Source organism: Mchenga conophoros, linkage group LG3 (genome assembly GCF_057382185.1).
Source record: "Mchenga conophoros isolate Kocher_MC1m ecotype Shallow Benthic linkage group LG3, M_conophoros_male_GT1.1, whole genome shotgun sequence".
In the NCBI taxonomy this organism is placed as follows: Eukaryota; Metazoa; Chordata; class Actinopteri; order Cichliformes; family Cichlidae; genus Mchenga; species Mchenga conophoros.
In genome coordinates, this window is record NC_140528.1 from 73,228,748 (window position 1) to 73,252,080 (window position 23,333).

A 23,333-nucleotide genomic window follows, 5' to 3' on the forward strand; every position below is an offset into this window, starting at 1 on the left:
AAAAACTTGGAAAGAACCAGATAAACAACACTTAATATTTTCGCACTCCTACTGTGATCTCTGCCAAGACAATAAAGATCTGGATCCCTCAGAAGGTTTTATAGCTCAACATAATTGACAGGCCTTTTCTGTTTCTTCTTTCTCTCACAGGCAAAGTTCACATAAATTAGCGTGATGCCAATGACAGGCTTAAGAACATGGAAAATGTTACGTGGTAATGAAAAACAACCACGTGAATGTAAATCTATACAGTAAAACCTTCTCCTGGGAGCCTATTCATGTTTAGTTATATAGACGTGAGGGCGATGAATTGTAATGTAGCTTGTCTAGTATTTATTAGAAAGGTTTTCGTTGGAATAAACCCTCCCAGCAACAAGTCAAAATCATACTGAATAGAAGCACAAACAGAGCTGAACTTGTTTAAAACTTACTGGAAATGACAGAGTATTTATTACAGGATACGCTGACAGAATTTTGCTGATCCAAACAAATTTTAATGATACATAGAGTAGAAAAAAAAACTAGTATCAAACGTTCTCAGATGCCAAGCAACAATCAGTACTCACCGGTAGACCAGGCACACCTCTGGGCCCATCCTTGCCAGTGTCTCCTGGAGGCCCCCTCGGTCCAGGAGGGCCCGGTGGCCCCGGGGGCCCAGGTGGCCCTGCTTGCCCCTGATCTCCCTGTGTGGCGAAATAACACATTAAAGAATCATTATGGTGTGTTATTTTTGGACTGCTGAGACTGGAGCCACTACAGTGAAATGATAATTAAGAGAGAGTCGTGGAATGTTCTTGTGGGTGGCGATGGGCTGCCTCCATTTATAACATGACGAATGAGCTTTTTGGAGCTAGCATAAAACTTAAGTTAGGAGGAGCTGCAACGTAATGATTTGTAGCTGAAATATTAATCCTTTAAAATGCATGCAATCCTACAGGGCCATAATGAGTTGAGTAAGGACGGTGCTTTAGGTAACGACTCCAAAAAAACAAAGAAGTCCCATTTGAAGTTGACAAGTATAGAGCTACAATAATCAGGGGAAATATACTGAAAATGTGTGGTCCATTATGATACTGCATTATAAGAAATTCTATGAAAATATTCTGCAACCTAAGTTGCAGGGAAAAACCTTTGAGTGGTGCCAGGACAGTAATTCATTTTACCTTAATAAAAGCTTTTTTTAAAATGAAGTTTCCATATTTTCCTTTAACAATAACAGAAGGAGCGTGAGTGCTTATGACAGATCTGTCTGAAGGCTTGCATGCAAAGTGGCCAAAGAGAAGTGATTTGGTGAGACTTGGCACGGTGGACAGAGAGAGTGAGGACACACCCACTACCTTAATGAGCCGTCGCTTTATGAGCTGCTGGTCAGCGGAAAGAAAGCCATGATTGATCTTAGGGAAGACCATCTGAGCAGGTGTGTGAGGTCAAGAGGTCGTAGGTCAGAGGTGAGAGAAGGTTGAAGAAGGATGAAGTCCCAGAGGAGGAAGAAGAAGGAGGAGGAAGAAGGCAAATGCAAAAAGAAACAGATTCTGTTAGAAAGGCCTGTGTTCATGAACTCCGGTCCAGCACCTTCACAGATGGAGTGGTGGGAGAAATCCACACTTTTCCAGCACCGAGGTGGTTTGCTGAGGAAGTCTGGGCTTATTTTTTGGAGCCAGGGCCCATAATTATCACCTCTGGGGTGCGAGCGCGCCACAGCGAGTTCGCAGTCCCCTGGAAAAATGGGAATCACTCCTCCACTGTGAAAGTGCCGTCATCATCATCGTCGTGCCTGCTGCTATGTCAGACCCTGAGAGCTGCGCACACTGAAACCAGCGAGGTCAAACCTTTGAGTTGAGGTTCATTTCTAATCTTTTTCCAGCACATGTCTGATTCTGCTTGTGTCCATTGGTATTTGGCAGTGAAACAATCCCCAAGGCCGTGCTAGAGGATCGGAGGATTTGTGGTGAACCATGAACTTGAGCTTTAAGAAAAAAAATGCCACTTTGCTTCATCACTGAGTATTCCTCTGGGAGTTCCTTCAATTCATTTTAGCATCAATGGACACAAGCCAAACCATCTCTGTGTTCAGGATGTTGCCTGTTTAGTCACCTGCATATTACCAGGTTGTAACAGGCCAACGCATTCACTTGACCTGCCTAGCATGTCGACTGGAGAACAAACCTCTTGAGCGAAAAGACTAGTAGCAGAAGTGTTGAGAAGAGGCTAATGGTTGACCTGCTGTGATTAATTAGATTGCACTTTTCCTGCGTGCACTCCATCATCACTCCTTGAGAAAGGCAGCCAACAATTTACTTCCAGTGTGTGCTGCAGAGGGGTCGGACTGAGCAGCGAGGCAGCAGCACCACCGACAAACCTTGACAGTCAGGATCTGATTGCTGTGCAAAGCAGCCAGCGTAGGGAGACCAGGCAATCCCTGAAGGGACAAATAGCAGAACATGGCACAACACACGCATGATATTCAAACACTGGGTGAACAAAAACAGTTGAAGAAGGAAGGAGACAAGCATCCTGCTTCTAACTAGCCTCATAAATGTTTGAAATATAATATGTGGAATTCTTTGACATGTATATATGAGTTTTTAAGAGCCGTAAAAAGCCAACATCAAAGTTAACTGTCAAACAAAGACTTCTGAGGACCAGACATTTAAATTCAAAGCTAAACAAGACCAGGTATTTTATTTTAAACAGCTAACTTTGATACAGTCCAAGTTTACTTTCCTCAATAAAACTGTGTGTTCAATGGCACTGGGATCATCCTGTGTGGGCTGCAATGGCACAAGTAACCATTTCCTCTTGTTTTCTTCCAATTATACGTTTGTTGAAATAATATTCATACAATACACTTTGAGCTATAACAGGCTGGTAAATTGAGAAGTGGCATTGTTCGTTTAGCTTCAGGGAACACAAAGACACTCAAGATGTTTGATGGAAATTCAGTCAAATGGTTTCCAACTCCCTTGTCAACAAACTTCATGACAGATGTGATCCAAACATAAAAACTGGAGGGAAGAAGAAAACATCGGGCTTTCTCCTTGTTAAAAGATGACAATAGTTTACAGCTGCAAAGAAGAGCTTTTATCTGAATCCAGAAACGCTGACATTTTGTCAGCTAAACATGGTTGTCCAAATGCTACAGTCAAATAAATGCAGCCCATTAAATTTAATCACATTGATGGGTATATCAATAGGCTGACACATTTTTATTTCATTGCATTTTATTACATGCCTATCAAACTGCAGCAGATCATCTTTTACACTCAAAGTGTCATAAACTAGGCAAGGGCGCGTCTAGTTGACTAGACACTGAAATGTTGCTGCCCTTGCTAGCTGGTGCCAGAAATGCTAGTTAGCTAAATGATGCTATCAATGTTACAGTGCTATAATGCTATCAACCTCGAAAGTTGATTTAACACCTAAATTCACCAGGGCATGGGGTGAACCAATGAACTGACATGAACTAGAATTGTTAGCATGTCTGGCTAACTGGCTAAAAAACCTAGCTTTAAACTAAGTTTGCTTTAATTGTTTATTTATTCTTTGACTGAATGTATATAACTACCCACGTAAATTTGCAGCGTTGCAGCTGTTGCTTACAGTTTACACTGTACAACTAGATTGTTGGATGTCCCAATTGTTTCTATGATATTTCAAGTCCTTTACTGCACTTGGGAGATGTTACCAAAAAACAAGCATTAGCCAAAATGTAGCATTTGCCACACACATCGGATCCTGTTCTTCCTTAAAGACTTTGATCTCCTATTACTCAAATGGAAAACATATGTTTTGAAATATGAGAAAGTTCATATGTCAAGAAGCCATGAGCAATTATTTTTATGTTTAAAGCAGCTAAATGCTAAAGAGAGGATTGCTATATTAGGGGACTTCTAGCCTAGCTATGATATTATATAGGCAGAGATTAAGTATGTATTTAAGCCCAATTTTTAAAAATGTTTCTCTTTTTCATACTAAGTCAGCTGGATAATAACATGCTGGAGTCAGTAGTTTTAACCAGTTCTTGATCAATATGCCTCATTTGAGATTGTAGCAGTTGTTAGTTAAAAAATGAAAGCCTGCCTTTCTTATGCATTGTGTGACATGGAAGCCCTACTTAAAAAATCAACTTGTACAAGGTGAGCTGGTGTATCACTGTAAACTAAAACTGCTGTGCAAACGGTGAAACCCTGAGCGGTCTTAGAAGGGGTAACTGAAAGGAGTGTGGTGCTGATATAAATAAGTTTTTCTTTAATAATAAAACTATAAAATGGCACCAAAAGATGACCACACACTGGTTGCACAATCGCTGCATATTCACTTGTTTATCCTCTTATCCTGCAGGTTTGCTATGTCAGAAATAACCAGCCTGAATGAAATGATGAAAACATATCTTAAAGACTGGCATAGTAGCATAAACATGGCCTGCAAGGGATCAATCTTTATATATATTCAAGTTTAAGATAAAATCTGTCCTATCCAAACATGGCTTTTGTGCCGTCCCTCTGGATTTCTAAAGATAAATCAAAAAGCATGGCTCATTAAGAATATGGGTTTCAAGGCAGGCTAATTTAATTCAGGCCTGCAGCCGAGCACAGCAGTGGATACTCTTACACTGTATACAATAGCCACGCTGTGCATAACTGGAATTGAAGCGCAAGTATTTTTCAAGTTATTTACAACCTCAAATGTTATTTACAACTTCAAATGTCTCGAGGACAAAGAGGGAAAGCAAGCACTGGATTATGATCAGTGGGAATAGAGAATATAAAAAGTCAAGGCATGAAATGTAGTGTTGTTCATGTGCAGGCTGGCACATGCGACTGCTTTCTGGGATGTCTCTAGAGTCGTGAATTTAAACCGTACGGTCATTCTCAGACGCCAGCACGGGACAAACGAAGAGAAAGTGGTGGCCATTCTGACAACAACCATGTCTAAAACACAATTCAGGCTTTCTGTGCAGGAGGTTAAAAGGCAGAGAAGCTTGGCTAGGTGTGGGTAAACTCTTACTCTTGCCTCCAAGCTGATGTCAATATGTGAGAATGATAATGACATGGTGGTTGACAGAGAATCCTAACCATTCGCAGACTGCCTTGTTTTGCTTTGCTAAACCGAAACGGATGTTGGTTATTTGGTAAGGAGCTTTGTTTCCATGTATTTGCCTGCAGCGAGGTGACTGGGATCTGTAGTAAACAATAAGCCGTATACGAGGCCAACAGGCATCCTCATTTATAGGACGCTGGCCAGATCCAGCATCTCCTCAACCACACCAAACACACAAAACATCCCGAGCGGCTACAGGCTGTGGCATTTTCTGAATATCTATATATGGAGTGAATTACCAGCTCTGTACACAGATGGCTTTAATACATTTAAGTGTGTAATAACACATTCATCTGAAGCCTCAGATTTGGCATCAATCGGATACATCGAATTTATCTCGAGCGAAATTCATTTGAAGGCTTTTTTGATTTCATGCACAAATACACTGAAAATAATTCTTTGTTCTTGACTAAAAAGTCAAATCCTGGAAATTATATAATCGTGGCCTCTTTATTTTGGAAGAATATTGCACATCGGTCACATTTGGGCAGTTTATTGGGAATTTTTCAGATTTTTTTTCCCCCCTTCAGTGAACCCAGGAATTGTTCAACCTTTGCTTGACAGCTGTAGCTGGTGCCATCTCTCAAAAGGACCACACACCTTTCTCGGTGATATGCATAGCTACTAACTCCTGTTAATTGTATTTTAAAAGTGGAGTTCCAGAGCTGGCTGTGTATTTGTTTGTTAAAGCTGGCCGATTTATTATTTGCTGCTTGGTTAACCTCTGATGTTTGGAGATGACCTTTGACCTTCAGGGCAGACAAATGGCTGACTGTGATATGCGTGAAACAGGCAGAGGAAGTAGGCATTTGTGAGGGAATTCTCTCGGACACATGGCGAATCTCTTACCGTCTTTGGTCACAGAGGATCAGACTCTAAACTGATCCCCTGATGTTACAAGAAAACACACCAAAAAAAAGTTATTTTAAGTTTAAATCTGTTTATATTTGAAGGGAATTTGCCAAACTGGTGCATACGGGACACTCTTCACATGTTCTCTTGTATACACGTATCTCCATATGGCTTTAATCAACTCCCTGCACGCAGTCAATACTGGGCATGAAATTGGCTTCACTTCCAGCCTGATAGATGGACTCAAGGTCAGGCAGTACTCGTCCTGTTATGCCTTCATTTATTAAGGAAAACCTTCTAATACCGCTACACTACATTTACCTACTAATCTAATGTGCAAAGTCAATATGCTGCTCTGGGAAGTTAATACAATTTAGCCGTGACCTGGACTGCTTTTATGCCCCTGCAGTCCGTCACATATGACTACAACACCGTGTTCATTTGTACCTGTTAGGGGACAGTTTTGCCATAACCGGGAGTTAATGAAACGCTTTCATGAAATGGACAGTTTGTTTATGTAGTCTCTAAGACAAATAGGACCTGTGAAAACTCCACCGGCCACACTGCTGTTTCCAAAACATAAATCATTTAACTGATAGTGACAGATGGCTCCACTTCCGAGGTTAAAAGGCTACAAATTAGGAGCAAAACCAAGAAATCCTATCCAAATGAGGACATTTTGTTCCACTAAAGACATTTCCTGTGAGTTTCAGTACTATGGCACTTGCAGCTATAATTATTATGAAATGTCTTTTATTGAACCAAAAACTAACTGAGGATATGACTATATTTTTCATCTCTTTTCTCTCTTTTTTTTTGGTTTTTGTAGATATTGCAAAAATGGAAAACCACCTGGAAAACTACAACCTGACTGTAATTTGAAGAGTGCCCATGTGTAACATTAGATCTATCACTAATCGAATTTCCCAGAAAAGGTCATTCAAATCACAAGACAATCTCTTGCTTTTTTAGCCCTGAGGGGAGCTGACTAACGTCTGGGTGGGCATCGAATATGAACTGGGATCACATCCGCTTGGGAAACTGAAACAAGACAAACTCTTGTCCTGCTGTGCCATGCTTAAAGAAATCAGTCACCGGGATTCAAAACTACTGACTCCACATGATACAGAAGAAGTGGACTCGTGCACGTGGGACCCTCGGTTAATGCAGCCTACTTTAAACAAACCTGTGCAGCCTGCTTTTCAAAGAGGGCTCATTTTTTCTCTTTTTATTTGAGAAAAATGAGAGCTACCCTAGCTGCTAAGTGGAGATAGAGTAATTAATTTCAGAGTCTGTCAAGCACGGAAAAGCACTCACATTATCATCATTTAGAAGCAGCACTTTTATAGAAATGTCAAACGGCAGAGCTGGAAATGATTATAGTTCTGAACATGCCATGTCACTTTGAAGACTGAAGTGAATCACAAGTAATTATAGCGACTGAGCTCGTTGGCTTTTGATTATTGCTGAGATTAAGCAGAGCTCTTCAGCTGGTGTGCAAAGGCTTGTACTCATATTTAATTTAGAGACACAAGGTAAAAAAAAATCTAAAAAATTTCTGCATCTTGAAAAGGATACCACCCTATGCTTCCCAAAATATTTTGCACGTTCGTCTGCCCTTTCTTGATGGGGAAATAAGCAGTGCTGAAATGCTTGTTGTATTTGGCCACACTGGAAGAACACTATCCCAGGAATTTCATGCATCCCAAACCTTTTGCCCACAATTCTGCTGGGGGAGACGCACACACACACAGTCACATTCATCTGCTAATCACAAGAAGTCAGAGCAAACCGCATACCCGTGGTCCCTGGTCGCCTTGATCCCCCTGCGGAAAGAAGGAAAAAGAATTTGTCTTCAAATGAAAGGGTCAAACAAATACCCGAACACGCACGCATAAATACAAAAGTGCGGCGCTAATGACGAGCTGAGACTCACACCCAAATTACAGCGGTATAATTCAGAACACATTGATAAGGAAAAATAATGCAGGAACCCTCAACTATCCATTGTGGTTGGGAGTAAAATCACTTATGATAACATGGACTGACATGGATTGGATATGAAAGACAGAACAGGGAGAGAGCGGTGGTGTGAGGTTTGGTGGGTGCCGTGCCAGATTTTATGCCCCAGAGATCTCTCAGATGGCTTTCTGCCCTTTTCGGGGGTAGATCCCTGCAGAGAGAGCGCGCAATCCTCAAGCAGAAAACATTTGGTTTCAAATCGATCAGCATGGTCGATTGTGGCTTTATCACATTACAGTAAAAGCCCAAACAAAAGCAAAGTTTAGACTCAGTTTTTTATTATTTTATTTTGAAACGAGTGGTGGCGGACCAAATGTCAGACAGTGAAATATAACTGTAATCTGTCTAGAATTGGGTAAGCGAACATCCTTAAACCATCTCATTTGGTGCACGTCGCTCTCCTGTTGGCTCAGTTTACAGTTTCACCACATCGGTAAAATGAGCCGACCAATCTTTCACACATGGATGGGAATTGTGCTCAAACAAACTTTGAATGCGATGCCTGAACAAATTTCAAATAAAACATCTCTTGGAATTTTTTTGTAATTTTTCATTGGGCCCTTGTTCCAAAAAACCCAGATTTAATGGGAAAACGGTTTATTCATCTTGGGTGGGAAGAATGCACACAGTTGTTTTTCATTTCATTAAACTGCAGATGAAGTGGTTCACATGAGAAGCATGAACATGCATCTCATCAGCAGGAACATAGTTAGTCACAATTATCATAATCAGCCTCAAAAATCATAAATCTGCTGTTGTAAGCCAATCTGATGCACTCTACTTTTCCTTGTGTTAAAGACCCAGTATGCGGGGTTTCAGTGGCTCTACCAGGAAACACAGGATATGGCTTTCATTCATGCTTTTATTTTTATTACAGTTTTCATTAAAAATTCACCTACAAATAAGAATCATCAGTTTCTATCTACAAATCAAAAAGCTGTCTCCACAGTATGTGGACCTTACTTTCACACCATTTCATTGTATTTCTTCTGCTGTACACCACAGCAGTCCTTTATTGTGATATTACCCAAGTCACTGCATAAATCATTTATTGATGAATGAACTGTTAAAGTCTTAATCTTCCTCAGGAGCACGTTAGATGTTTGCACTTTAAAGTTCCCTTTTCTATAAGTGAATTCAGGGACTTTAACTCTGGTGTAAATTCCTCAGGCCCACATTTTGTCCCCGAGTCCTGCAGACTTATAAAGAAACTGTGCGGTTATTTTGCATGCTCAGCTGCTGTTTTATGGAGGAGTGCTCAGTGAGGCATTTAAGGGGTTTCAACTGAGGGCTCAAACTTCTGGTCTTTAATGCTCTGTGCTATAGATTTGTGAACTGCAGGCTAATCTCAATACTAGGACTTAAGGTCAGGATGAAGTGGAAATGCAAAATGAAAGAAGCAGATGATGAATGGTGCAGACCAATTATCCACGTGAAGACTAAAAGCAAAGATATTGGATATTAAGGATATACATGTGAAATTTCAAGAAAATTCATTTAATTTCTGTGCAACAGTAAATTGCAAGCTAGCATGAGTCCGTTAGCTTTGCATGTGAGCCCAGAAACCACATGTGTACAGGTCTGACTATAAACTCTGATCTATTCCTCTGTAAAATACAAGAGTTTTCCTTTGATTTCACAATCATTTTAAGCTGACTAAACATTAAGGGCCAGATTTATAAATGGGTAGCGTGTGAGCTTAGAGCTGGGTTCCCACCTGTTACACGCAATGTTGTCACGGCGCTTCCTTTGTAAATTCCAACATTACCTTTTTTTGCACTAAAACTCAGTTTGCGCTAATAAATCAGGTCCTCTTTGATCTGACTTACACAAAATTAAGTAAATGTTAGCTTATGTTAAAAAAAAACATAAGCATTGAATGTACCGTTAAGATTCTGACAATGATGTCTGTCAGTGAAATTTGAGGCTTTATGTGTTGTGTTATGTAATCCTAAATGATCTGTTTCTTAGCACTGACACGGACCCACCCTACAGTAACAGTTAGCGTAGACATGCGCCATAATTGGAGCTACAAATGCATAAAAAAATGTTTGTCTTTGTGTGTGGATTCCCAAAGAGAGGGGAGTGGAAGGACTTCTTTCAGGACACACAGCACAAAACTGGTTTCAAAGAGGGAGATATCTTATCAATTCACATAAAGAAGCTGCAGAACTGTATTTAGAAAGAAATCCTGCTGCTACTTCCAACATAAGATGAAGCAATTTGATATGAAAGTTTGCATTTCTTTAACCTCCAATAATAAATATGAACCAAACCACTGAAGATGAAGCTATTCTTGATTGCTTTAATTATTTATTGTGTATAGATCTTTTGCCTCAGTCGCCATACATGCATTGGGAGTTGTTCTCCAACTGCACAGTATGGCTGCTGCATTGATGCATTTTTCCAATGAACAGCACCAACCAGTGCAGTATATGTAGGCTTTCATGCTGCACACAAGGGGAGCATCTTGCATAGCTAACTAGGTGAATTTCATTGCCTTTAGACTCTTAAGAAAAAAGCTGTGGGATGTCAGTATTTCTTCATATTAACTGTGCAACAAAAACACCAAAGTATACAGTTACCCACCTTTTCACCCTTTGGACCAGGAGGGCCCTATGAAGAGACAGAGAGAGAAAAAACAGATTGTTCAAACTATTACAGCATAAAAAAAATGAAGAAACTATGTTCCAAGTCACTTGTAATTGTGAAGACAATCATGATGTTGTCTGGAAATATAACAAAACTATTTAAAACCGGGGTGACCAATCACGTTAAAAAACAAACAGAGCCGCTAAGCGAGGCTCGAACGTCAAGAAGTGAGACACAACTGAAAGATTAATAAACTGACTTTGTGTACTTTCTGACATCTTTCACGATTTGATTAAAATCCGCTGTCACAAACTGGGAAACAGTGCACTGTAGGCAGCAGGGCTTATGCAAACATACAATTAAAACCTAAAACAGGCCCAAATCAAGTCCATGTTTACTTAGAGGATCAAATCCAGCAATCTCCAACCAAGTATTGGCAGGCACGTTGTAAAAAAATGTGCCCTGAAAAAGAGGACTACGTCTTTTTTTTTGGTGAGGTAGCTTCCAGCATCCGTCAGTCGGCAGGCAGCACCTCCTGGGTGGGCTCTGTAAAAGATCGTGGAGTTAAGGAGAGGATCTGACAATGAGGTGTGCATCCACATGCTGAGCTTAACGAGTACGTGTTAAAAACTGCTTCTTCTTTTTAAATTCAAGTTGAATGCTGAAGTATGTTGGGTTTTTTCTTGGGAGGTCAGGCATTTGATCATCAAGTATTAGATCATCAACTAACTGACCACCCGCTTAGCAACAATGTTCCTGAGCTCCTGGAGAAACTGCTGTGCCAGTATTAATCTGCATTTCACTTACAAAAGAAATCCTATTTGCTTTCACTGGCCATAAATAAAATGTGAATATGAGAACAGATCAGAATCTTTAAAAACCACAAAATGATATGCAGGTAAAAGGAACAACTTGTTCACGAGTAGTTTTAGCATTAAGCACAAAAATCTGTAGTGGTTAGCATTCCAGGCTAATCCTGCTCTAACGCTGTTTGTTTCCAAATACAAAAATATGCTGACACTAATCCATAGATTGATGATATTAGTATAAAACCTGTGTTTGGATGCTGTTCCTTTCAGTCTATGGACCAGTGACCCAGAATAGCAGGCTTGGGCTTCCACTGCGCTGGCACACATTAGCAGAGTCTAAAACTGAAATGCTCCAGAGGTAATTCAGCAGTTTTCCTCAGCCAATTTCTGCCACACTGCTGAGAGGTAAGAGAGCCGTAGCCAGGTTTCTCCCTGCTCGCTGCCTTTGGATATTATTTTTGATGCTTATTTAACTGTCTGTAACTTTTTAGTTATGTATAGTAGTTCGTGCAGTCCCAACTGGATCTGCACAGGGGCTAATTTGCCTTGGTTTTGGGGGTTGTGAACCTGCACATCAAGCTTGTGCGGTGCATCATCCCATTTATTTAAATACGAGACTTCCTCAAGCCTCAGCGCAGGCCGTAATCCAGACACAAACATCTGAGGACGTGCTCCTGCTGTTCCTTGACCAGCCGTGCAAAGAGGCACAACACACTTGTAAATACAAAATGGGAATATTAGGAAAACAATGTTTCCGACTGCAGTTCCCTGGGGAGGAATAAAGAGGCAGAATATTGGAATCAAATGTGACTTTTACATTTATAATGATGCTGAGGCATTCCAGAGGGGCTAAATAAGTTTCCAATGTTTTCCTCAAAAAGGAAGGCCGCTAAAGGAAATTGGTGAAACTTTGTTTTTTCTTTTTTCTTTTCTTTTTTTTGTTTGAGGAAATTGCCTTTGGATAATGGGAGGCTATTGACATTACTACAAACACAAATGGCTGGAAGAAAAAGAAATATAAATATAAGCACTGCATCGTTTCACAAAAGCCTGTTTAACGTATGATGCTTGGCACTAACACATGCAGTTGGCGCAGATAATTACCAGGCTGATTTGCTGTGCGCCACATTATGTGTAAATGAAGGGAAATTGCAGCATTATATGATGTAGCAACACAATAAATCCAGAATGTGGAGCAACATAATGAAACTTCATCAAGCCCATGTTGAGCTCTGATAACTGGGAATAAATAAGGATAATGTAGCTGGAGGTGTTGGTTGGGCCAGTTGGTGTCATCCTGGGGTTTAAATAGATATTCTTTATTGTTACATCATTACTGAAGTTATAACTGTCATGGTCCGCGGCCCGGCGTCCGGGGTGCTGCTGGGATGTCCACGCCCACGAGCGTGGCTGCTAACCCCACACCTGCATCCCATCCCAGGCGATCATCAGGTGGACTATTTAATCCTTCCCTACCTGCTGCTCCACGCCAGTCTGTAGTCGCCTCTCAGCGGTAACGTACGCCTGCGGGAAAAGAACTCTTATGACAAACTCTCCATCGGACCTAACACTGTTTTTTCCCTGTGTACCCAGATCACAACTCGGCGTGTTTTTGTTTTCGAGCCACCTGCCTGTCCACCTGTCCGCCTGAGATTTGGTTCACCATCAGCTTCGCCGTCTCGACCCCTTTTGGAGCTGGTTCACTCGGCCCGGCTATCACCGTGAGACGCACACTCCACCTTCCCTCGTATGCTGCCTTTTTCCCGCACCCCAGTAATCTGTCTCTCTTTTTGTTTTACAGCCTCTCACAGCCCCGCTCTCGGCGTTCCCTGCGCGGTCCCTCGGTTTCTTCTGGTTCCATACGTTGTTTTTCAGGCTACCCTCACGGGACACCTTTAGTTGCAATAAAAATTACTTTCTTTATTCGCTCCTACCCTAGTGTGTGTGTTCTGCTACTGGGTCCTGCCTGCGCTCGGAACTTCGGTTCATGACAATAACATTATGAAGGTGCATTTTTTAACCCAAAACCAGATCATTCCCCACATCTTATCAAAGGTATTTTAAATTAATTTGAGTTCAATTTCATTGGTGTAGCGCCAAATAAGGAAAAGACCGCAATAATCAGAAGACCCCCTATAAACAAGCACTTGGTGAGAGTGGGAAGGAAAAACGTCCTTTTAACAGGAACCAACCCCCCTGCAGAACGAGGCTTAGGGCGAGGCAGCTATCTGTGGCACGTGGTTTGATTAAGTGAGAGTAAAAATAGCAATTCAAAAATAAACCAAGTAAAAACAAGTCAACAACATAAGAAGCCCAATGGGATGCAAACTCCGGTCTCATTGCTGATAAACCTGCAACTTTTCCAACCTAATTATGTAGGCTTCTAAAACAGGCTAGCTATCTCTTGGGAGCTAGCATCCAAACACCAAAAGACACCTTGTAAGTAAGGGCAGATCAAGCATCTGATGAGATATTATAACTGAGTTTAAATGCCTGTAAGTGTCTTTTTTGATAATCACCACTCCTAAACATATCAGTCAAATTTTAAAACTTTTTCTCTTTTTTTTGCTGAAGTGGAACGGTACTTTTGGCACACCTATATCACCAAACAGTAATTCCACTCTTCCATCTGGACATGAAGCATGTGGAAATGATTTGGCTGCACAGTGTGCACCTGCTCATTATACGCTTCATCATTTGCACATCACTTAGAGAGACAACACGTGCTGGAGCTTTTCCAGAAGGTTTAAGCAAGTGCAGCAAGGGTCTTTTATAGAGACTATTAAAACAGCTCTCTTGCAAAGACTTTTTCCAAACTGTACTACAGTGGAACTGCAGTGTGTGTCTTTGTCAAACCGTCTCTGCAGCTTTGTGGTTTCAGTCTGCCCTGAGGAAGCTTTCTAATCAGCACCTGTGTCTGCTTTTCACATCTATTTTACTGCTTCTGCTCTGGCTCTGTTTCATAAGCAGGTGCTCCTTGGGTCATGGCTGTTCATTAGCAAGTTCCTCTGCTGAACACGATTAACCCTCTACAGTGCTTTCCACACCTACTAGATTGCACTTAATTCTTAAATGACTGCATGCATAGCTTAAAATAACAAACTAATTAGGTTTGGCAGAGGAGCAGTTCACTGAAATACACTTCACGTTGTTTGCGTTTTCTTCACTTTGATTTTGTATAGATCAAAAATGTAAGATGCATGCTGAATTAAAAGCTTTTTTTCAGTAAAGCCCTACCAGTGTTTGATGTTTGCTAATTACGATCTGTGTGTGGATTCTCTCCATCTTCCTTCCACAGTCCAAGGTTAAGTGTGTTAGGTTAATTGGTGATAGCAAATCGGCCACAGGTGTGAATGGTTGTCTCTGGCCGATTTACGTGTAACACGTTACAAGGAAACAGTTTACTGTAATCACATTATATTTTTCAGTGACACAGTGATGTAATGCTTTGTTGTATTAAATTCAGTAATTACATTACAGTTACAATTATGATGTTCCTTGTGTTACAACGGTTCTTCAATTAGCGACATGCCATGTGGATTAAAAGAAAATAACGTCTAACAAACATGTTTTTTTTCTGCTACAGTCAGCTAATTTGAGTTCGCGTGCAGTAGGAGGAAAATGTTGGGGTGGTCTACAAAGGAAATATGGACATTAACTCCATTTTTGTTGCACAAAAGGATAATAGCACAATGGTAATGTGTAGACTGCATCCAGGACAAAAGTAACTGCACTGGGTTCGCTGCAAGCATATGCACAGATAGCATGCTAATGCTAAGCTAGCCAAAAACCCAGAGCAACATTAGCTGAGTGGATGCTAACCCCAGACCAGCAGCCAGAGCCTTAACTTCAACAGGTAACAAAAGTAGCGATGATTTGTCAGACTTGTAGCCTCCTTTTCTACCTGTTCAAGTTTTTGAAGTAGAATCACTGTGGAGATCGCTCTGAAAGCTCTTTGGGATGACTTCCAGCTTCGTGTTCATACGTAAATACCAAAAGAAAGATAGTACGTGTGTCCTCATTATGATAGGGATTTGTAAAGGTGTGTGGGTCATTTTTCGGAGTGTCAAGAGAGTAATGTAACCAGTACAGTAACAAATCACTTTCTCCTGTGAATAATAAAGTAATGTGCTGTATTATTAATTAGTATTGTGTAGTATTAATATAATACAATTGCTTTCCTTGAGTAACAACCCAAACACTGGTGTAAAGCCTGACCTTTGGCCGTCGGGATAGGCTCCAGCTGCCCTGCGACACTGAACTGGATAAGAGGAAGAAAATGGATTTTTGGATGAAAATCTTAAAAGAGCTTCAATTCATGAGCAGTAATAACCTCCTGCTCAGTTTAATGCAGTTTTTCTTTGGTTAAGCTTTACAACAGTGAGAGAGATACAGATGCTTTGGAAACGTCACTATAAACCAGCCTGAATGCATCATTTTATATCCTGAAGCCAAATAACCCTGGAGAAATAATGCAATATCCAGCAGAAAACACTGAATTGTACATTACTCAAACACAGTATCTCACAAAGAGTTTTAGAGAAGGTTTCATTATTGCTCATAAAATCAAGCTTTAAGAAGAAGAAACAGCTCTTTGGGGATTTTAAGATCTTTAATTCAGAAAACAGAGTCAATTTTTATGTATTTACTTCAATGAAAGACTTTTCTCTTTGTCACCTAAAAGCATTACTTTTCTTGCGCATCTGTTTATGCCGTATTCACTTTTTTCTGTTTTTTTCCCATATTTTGTGTGAATCTGGCATACTCTCTGAGTTATTTCCCATAAAAATCTCTTCCGCGATCAAGATTACTCCCCACGTGGGCCGTCCAAAACACTAAACATGTCCTCTATATGTGAGCTGATGAATGCAGCCACCCCAAAGCAGAAGCTCTTATCCACTTATTGAAAATGACACATATCATACAGACGGTAAGCCTCACATCATCTGCTGCTCAGTGCTGGGCAAACTTATGTCAAATTTCCATCTTGAGATGATTTGTAACAGAACATCCTGTATGTATGATATTGTCAAGTTTATGGTGGACCACTGGATCAGGATTAAGCTTCTTTTTTTTTTCCTGTCCAGACACATGTCTAGCTTCTCATTCGAAGCCAAACCAAGACCACTCTCTCCTGCAAAGGCCTGCACGAGGAAAGCCCTGCCACCTTTAAAAAAAAGTGTGGGAGAGAAATATGGAAAGGTCTGCGGGGAAATATAAAAAGGCAAAGTGAACTGAGGCCAAACCCACAAGCAACATGGAGAACACTGTCATTTAAATCTGACAATGTAACTGACTTCACTTCATATTAGATGGAAAGAGTAAATGATGTTCAATAAAACAGTTCTGGCACTGAGGTATATTTCATATGCGCCTCCTGCAATGGTGATTACTAAGAAGTGAACAGATTGCGCAATGTCCCTCCAGAAAGCTTTTCATCTGTTCGACTGCGGCTTAGGCCTGTCGAGCCAGTTTTCATGAAACTTGGTGGAGAAGGTGAAGGAAGACCCGTCTGCTGGTTCCTTAAAACCAGTAAATAGGGCACTGACCTTAATGGAAGAGTGCCAGTTAGTGCTCTGTGTTCTGATACATTTCGACCCTGTGTCACTTACACACTCATTAGCTGACCCCCTAATTTATTCATAAGTCAATTTGATTTCTTTAGTTCCATTTTCATGTCAAAGAAATTATGTGATGATGATGATACGGTTTCAACCACCGCGGAAGCTTTTATGTGCATTGTTTCTATAATAGTCCCCTTTTATATCTCTAATTTTGGTGTTTATAAATCTTGGCCTGATCTGGAATGCAGTGACAGATTTAAATACACAAATCATGCAATTTTGTTGTTATTCCTCACATATTTCTTTTTTCATTTCCCTACAATCAGTAAGTAAGCAGTTTAACCTGTCATTCGTTATGAATGTCCATGCTCAAGCCGCAGCAGCACACAAACTGAAAAGTACATCTTTTCTGTCAGGCTAATTTTGAGCTGTCTTGCATAGAAGTCAGGACACCGAATATCCATTCTTCACATTCCTCTTCTAATATAATTTAGTCAAAACATGATGGATGAAAGCAGCACGAGGCGAGGGGCTGGCTCGCGTCCACAGCTTTAGCTGTTGTTGACACGAGCAAAACGATTCTCGTGGGTTTTGGCCGCGAGCTGCTTGTACAATCTTGCGAGACAATCCGCATAATCCGACGAGGTGCAAAAAGTCAGAGATGTGCGTGCAACCTCTGTCTGGACTCGGTTGTATTCGTTTTCATCGCGGTGACCTGTTAAACTTATCGAGGTTCAGAAAAATCAATCCATCAAACTGAGCTAATATCCTCTTTTTGTGGAAGCGGGGCCAACTGGGCTGGCAGCAGTTGCTGTAGCCTGAACTACCGGCCACATGGATCCAATCATCTCACCCTGGAGCACTGGCATCTCCGAGAGCACAGGCAAACAACTACCGCTTTTACAACTTCTTCTTTACAGGCGCGCTCCTTTCACACAGCCGCACAATATCAATAAACATGTGTACACAGGAAGTTAAGAAGCTATCCTCCGGGCACCAAGTGTTGACGGGTGAAGAGGGGGCAGGTGAGGAGGGGTGAGTGGGAGGAGGGCCACAGTGAAGCGTTCGAAAGGGCTGAACCTGGACTGAAACCGAAAAGTCAGAATCAAATTTAATCCGACTGACTTCAAGCAATAATTCAACGTTTTTGTTTAGTTGCTGGGATAAAATTGCTATACTTCAGATTCCTAATTTATCTTTTACTTCTGGGATGGCTACAGCTTTAAAGGTTGAGCAGGTCATTCAAAGTATCCTTGTGCAAGACACTGAATCCCAAGTTGTTCTTGATGCGCTCATTGGAGTGTGAATGTCAGACAGAACGCACTTAATGTAGAAAAAAGTGCTTGTGTGAATGTCGTATGAGGCACTTGAGTAGGGTTGCCAACTCCCTGAAAAATAAATAAGGGACACCTCGTGGCCAGGGCCGGGCAACCCAGTTGTCTTCACCCTTCCCAGTGTGGTAGCTCTTTTTTTGTGTGTGTGAAATTATTTTTTAACCATTTGACTTGAATTTGATTTAAGCAGATGCATATTCTTTGTGATATGACCATATGGGAAACAAATGATCATTTAGCCATTTATTTTTAGCTCAAAATGACAACATTAACACAGTAAAACAGGTCTCTTTCTTAAACAGAAGCCTGTCATGCTTAACTTTTGAGAATATAAGTAAATCTTTCTTTAAAAGAACTCTGTCCTACTTAACTTAAAATTATATAAATTAATAGAAAGCAATAGAAAGAAAAATATTCTTGTAACAGTGCACATTTAGTGCATTTAGTACAATTGGCTTCAGTTGAGGTATTATTTCAGCTTTTCTAATGCTAATCAGCTGCTCCTGTTTGTAAACCCGCTTGTTCCCATGATTACGCATCTTAACTCATCATCATTATTAATCTATGTATTACTTTTATGTATTATTCATCTATTTGTTGTAATCATCCATCCTTGCAGCTGTTTATTACACAAAATAAATGATATTATCACACTTCTGGCCACATAGCGCTGATATTCACTGCACATGCCCATATTAACCTTAACCAGAGGGTTTAAACAACAAACCAGTGTTTACATACCATATCTGCTTCTGCCATGGCCTGGTGGACAAAAAATTGGTTAAGGGTTCCCCGAGCTTTCACGCCCCTCATGTTCTTCTTGTGCCCACCATTAGAAGCATGCCTATGGAAAAAGTGCGCCGGCACACAGTGCAGTGCGCTTTATAGGTGTTATCGTGCACTTTCCCAGCCAGGTGTTTTCCTTTTCCCAGTCCTCCCTGTACTTTTGCAGCCTTTTTTCTTTTCTTTCTCTGAGGGGAACAAACATTGCTGCTCTAACGCTGGGCTCACACTGTGCGATTTTTGGCCCATTTTGAGCCGATTTTTGAGTCGTGCGACCGATTTGGTGATCGGCCCGATTTTGGCCTTCATCGTGCGTCGTGTAGTATACATGGGGTAACGAGAAGCGATTAACACCTCACGACCAGCTCCCGATCATCAATCGCTCGTGAGGGTGTCACCACAGCTGCTCACACTGCTCATGCGCAAACACGTAAACATCGGTGAAAAAGACAGCGCAGCACGGCTGTGCAGCGTGTGATCTGGACACAAGTGATGGAGGCACTTGTAGAACTTTGGAAAGCTAATCCGAGCCTTTTCGATGTGGCATCACAAAATGATCACGACCACAACAACCGTGAAAATAGTTGGATTTACACTGCTGCTCAATCACAGCTGCCTGATCATGTTTTTCATTAGCAATTTAGCAAAGTTGATGGTGGTGGTGTGTCTGTGTGAGTGAAAGACAGAGAGAGCGAGCGACAGATTTTCTGTTATAACCTTCATGTTATGTTGGCACAGTGTGAGCACTCAGGTCACATCAGAGCATCGGGCCGTATAGTGTGAGACCTGCATCGTGACCTGCAAACTTCTAATCCCTGCGAGTCAATCGTGCAGTTTGAGCAGGAGCTGAATAACGTGACTGAAAAAAATCGCAGTGTCTGCCCAGCTTTAGGTGTACTGTCATCCGAGACTTGCACCGCAGTGTCGGCGTTTGTTTCCCTGTTGGCCATGCTTGTTGTTGTGGTCATCTGTTGTCTTCCGGTATTTTCTCTGCAAGCGACCTTTCCTCGACCAATGAGATGAGCGGTAATCTGAATTGTCATACTCGAATTGTCATAAGTGTGCTGTCAGCTCATTGGTCACAAAGCAGGAGAGGGGCTGGGAATTATGTTTTCAAACAAAGTGTTAATTCCATAAACATTTATAGACTACTTTTGATTCTCACTGTATTACGGGACAAAGTGCGTCCCTTATTAGCTCAATACGGGATGTGTACTTTTGTTTCTAAATACGGGACGATTCCGTTTTTTAAGGGACGGTTGGCAACCCTACACTTGAGCGAAGTAGAAAAGCGCTTTATAAGTACCAGTCAGTTTACTCCAAATCTATGAGTTCTTTTGCAGCTTGGAAAGAAACGAATACAGCATTGCTGCTCTCAGCATTTGCTCTCCGCACTGCAAAAGTTCCCTTTTGACATTGCAATTATACTGAATCGCTGGTGTTAGAATCTGCAGCACGCTCTGGTTCGATTGTGCATAAAGCTCCAATACACAGAAGGACATCCAGTGCAAACATGTACACCTCCATCTGCTAGTTCTGCATGGGAACCTTCAATCATACGAGCATGGGCCCCAGGGGAACTTTTCTTCTAGGCGGGAAGCTAATGGAGGACAGAGATGTGAGTAATCAGAGCAAAATGGGCAGGGACGAACGACCACAAGTGGCTGGTGCTCGTCGGGGGAATCTGGACGCAGAGGTTAGGCAGGGATAGGAAAACCACACTGGAAAACTGACTTGGGAATGGCATCTGGTTCCTATATCCACAGTGTATCACAATTAGCCGGCATAAGATGACTTTAATGTGTTATGTGTGTGTGTGTGTATGCTTGTTGTTATGTGTTTGGATGTTCTTGTGGGAGCAGGGACTCTGTGAACTGAGGAAGCCGATAGTGCGACTGGTTATATATTTACGTATGTGTGTGTGCGTTGTTTAAGTGGTATCAAATTATACAGGGAGGAGATCCTCCCTCCCGCAGGATCTCATCATTCCCGAGGAGAGAGGCATTTAAACAGCTTTAACACAAATTGTCAGCATGAAAAGCCAAATGTGCAGGCCAAATTTTTCCATGTGCAATACGTAAGCAAATTTCTGACCCACAAAATTCTTGTTGCGGACATGAAATGTTGAGGAACGGACAAGGCTCCACTTGGAAAAGTGTTTCTTTCGCTTCTTCTGCTGATTCGATCAGAACCGCACACTGGCTGCTTTTATATTTCTCATCATTTGATGTTGTGAGCAGGAGGAAAATTCCTTTCAATCACAAAGTTGTCAAGCTTTTTTCTCTCTCTCTCTCTAAAACTGCGAGCTTAACATTCATTCGGCGCTCCTTCAGCGCTACATCCAGTCATCCCTGTGAGTGTTCGGCTTGCTCAGTGAGCCAAAGTACGCGACTCGGTTGGCCCGAGAGCTGCACGTCGTCATTTACTGACAAACAAGCGCCGCTGATGGGCACAGCGTGAGCAGAGGACTAACGTCGAAAAGGTCAAACTCTCAATGTTGTCACATCCAGTGCCAGTAGGCTTGTTCAAGCACCGCTGCCCTTATGAGTCCAAGTAAACGCTGTCATGTCCGATAGATCCACTTTCAGCTCTTGGCGGGACTCTCTTCCCTGCCAAAGCCTGTGTGTTGTCTGCGCTCCGGCCTCTCCTGTGATGCTACGGCTGTTAGTGGACGCTTAGCTTTAAGCATACAGAACCCCACAACGCAGCAAAAAGTGTAAATGAGCACGACTTGTGAGAATGCAAGGCTTCCTCCACAAACGTCTCCTCCTCTGCATGGCAGAAGTCATCAAACTCCAGCTGGAAGATGTTTTATTAACAGGTGTGGAGCCGCAGCGCATATCAGATGAAGGATGACGAGTTGAGGGCGCCCGGACTCCTCTGCTTCACCCCAACATCGCCTCTAATCCCTGCTCCGTGACTGCATAATTCATAGATTGTGACAGATCAGCTCCAACCTGCAGCGCTGGAATCTGCGCGCAGATGAAGCGGGGAGGCAGAAACCTCTTGTCAAATACAGACACGACCAGATTTATTTACCTCATGGCTGCACTGTAGCCCTGGTTGGCCGCAGATTTCGTTGTGGTACACAGACACGCTTAAATGAGCTGAAGTTGGTTTGATGTTCCCAGTTTTTGTATCGCTTTCAAATATTTCCCCTCGTCTTTCTGACCAGATTTCAAAGCGTGCTACTTTCTCTCTCTGACTGTATAATTTTAATTTAGTATGGCATTCAGTTTGTGCTGAGAAAAAAAAACACTCATGCACACACAGATACACACAGTGGAGGGTGTTAGTGGGTACTTGACTGCAGCCTCAGGGATGGTGTTTTATGCTTGATTGGCACTAAATGGTGTGCACACGGAGTGGCGAGCGCTCGGGGTTGATGTTTTGACATGAAGCGGCTTTTTCAGAGGCACAGAAAGATGAGAAAAGATAAAAAAACCAAGTAGGAAAGACATGATAACTTCGCCTCAGCTGTCAATTCGAAGAACCCCCACCCCCCTCCACCACCACCCCAGAGAATATTAATGTGCGGTAACCGAAAAAGAAAATTTTTTCGGGTTTCGGTGGCAAGGACGGGCAAATCGCTCCTCGTGTAAGTACTCTCAGTTGAAAATCATCTGTAAGGTGTCTCATTTGAACATTTTTCCAATCTGTCTGGAGAATAACAGGAGATCTCCAGCAGCACGTCGCTGGACAATTGAGTCTGCGACGTGAAAGCTGACGAATGCGCGCAGGCTCTGGAAAAAGACGAGGAAATCAAAACAACGAAAATCGCTTTTCCATATCTGAAGGCAATCAGGAGCCGCCAAAGAAGATCTTCCCTGATGACTTTTGATTGAGGAGACCTATTCTCTTTCTGTCTCTGCAAACCGCCGGTCCCCGTGCGTTCATCGGTAGCTTAGTAACGATTAAGGCACATAGATCTGTAATGACTTCTGCAGCGGTCGGTTTGTTTGGCTCCGAGGGCTGTGTACAATTTACGCAGTGTTCCCAGAGTTATAGCGGGAACTGCTGAATATTCATGCCGACGTGTCCCCTGCCATCCTCCGGTTGGCCATACCAGATGTTAAAAAAGACCCATATGAGATCACTGACACCAGAATGGGCTTTTTTTATTTCAGAAACAGATTTGGTGAGCAGTGGGTGAGTCATTGCCAGATCACAGCTTTTTTTCCCCCTCGGAGCCATAAAAGCTGGACCCCTACCAAACATTTAGAGCACGTTGTGCTACCTATAAATGACTTCATCAGAAGGTGACCTGTTGGCCACAG

At 41.9% G+C, this 23,333-nt stretch overlaps 1 protein-coding gene across 1 annotated transcript in view; it reads right to left on the minus strand.

Moving 5' to 3' along the window:
* col25a1 (collagen type XXV alpha 1 chain) overlaps positions 1–23,333 on the minus strand; it is a 156,208-nt gene that overhangs the window by 39,848 nt on the left and 93,027 nt on the right. The window contains exons 5-8 of the mRNA XM_085267138.1: positions 10,564–10,590; positions 7,752–7,778; positions 2,360–2,419; positions 567–683 (exon numbers count right to left, since the gene is read on the minus strand). Coding sequence (XP_085123264.1) covers positions 567–683; positions 2,360–2,419; positions 7,752–7,778; positions 10,564–10,590 — 231 coding nt within the window. The remainder of the gene's footprint in view (positions 1–566; positions 684–2,359; positions 2,420–7,751; positions 7,779–10,563; positions 10,591–23,333) is intronic.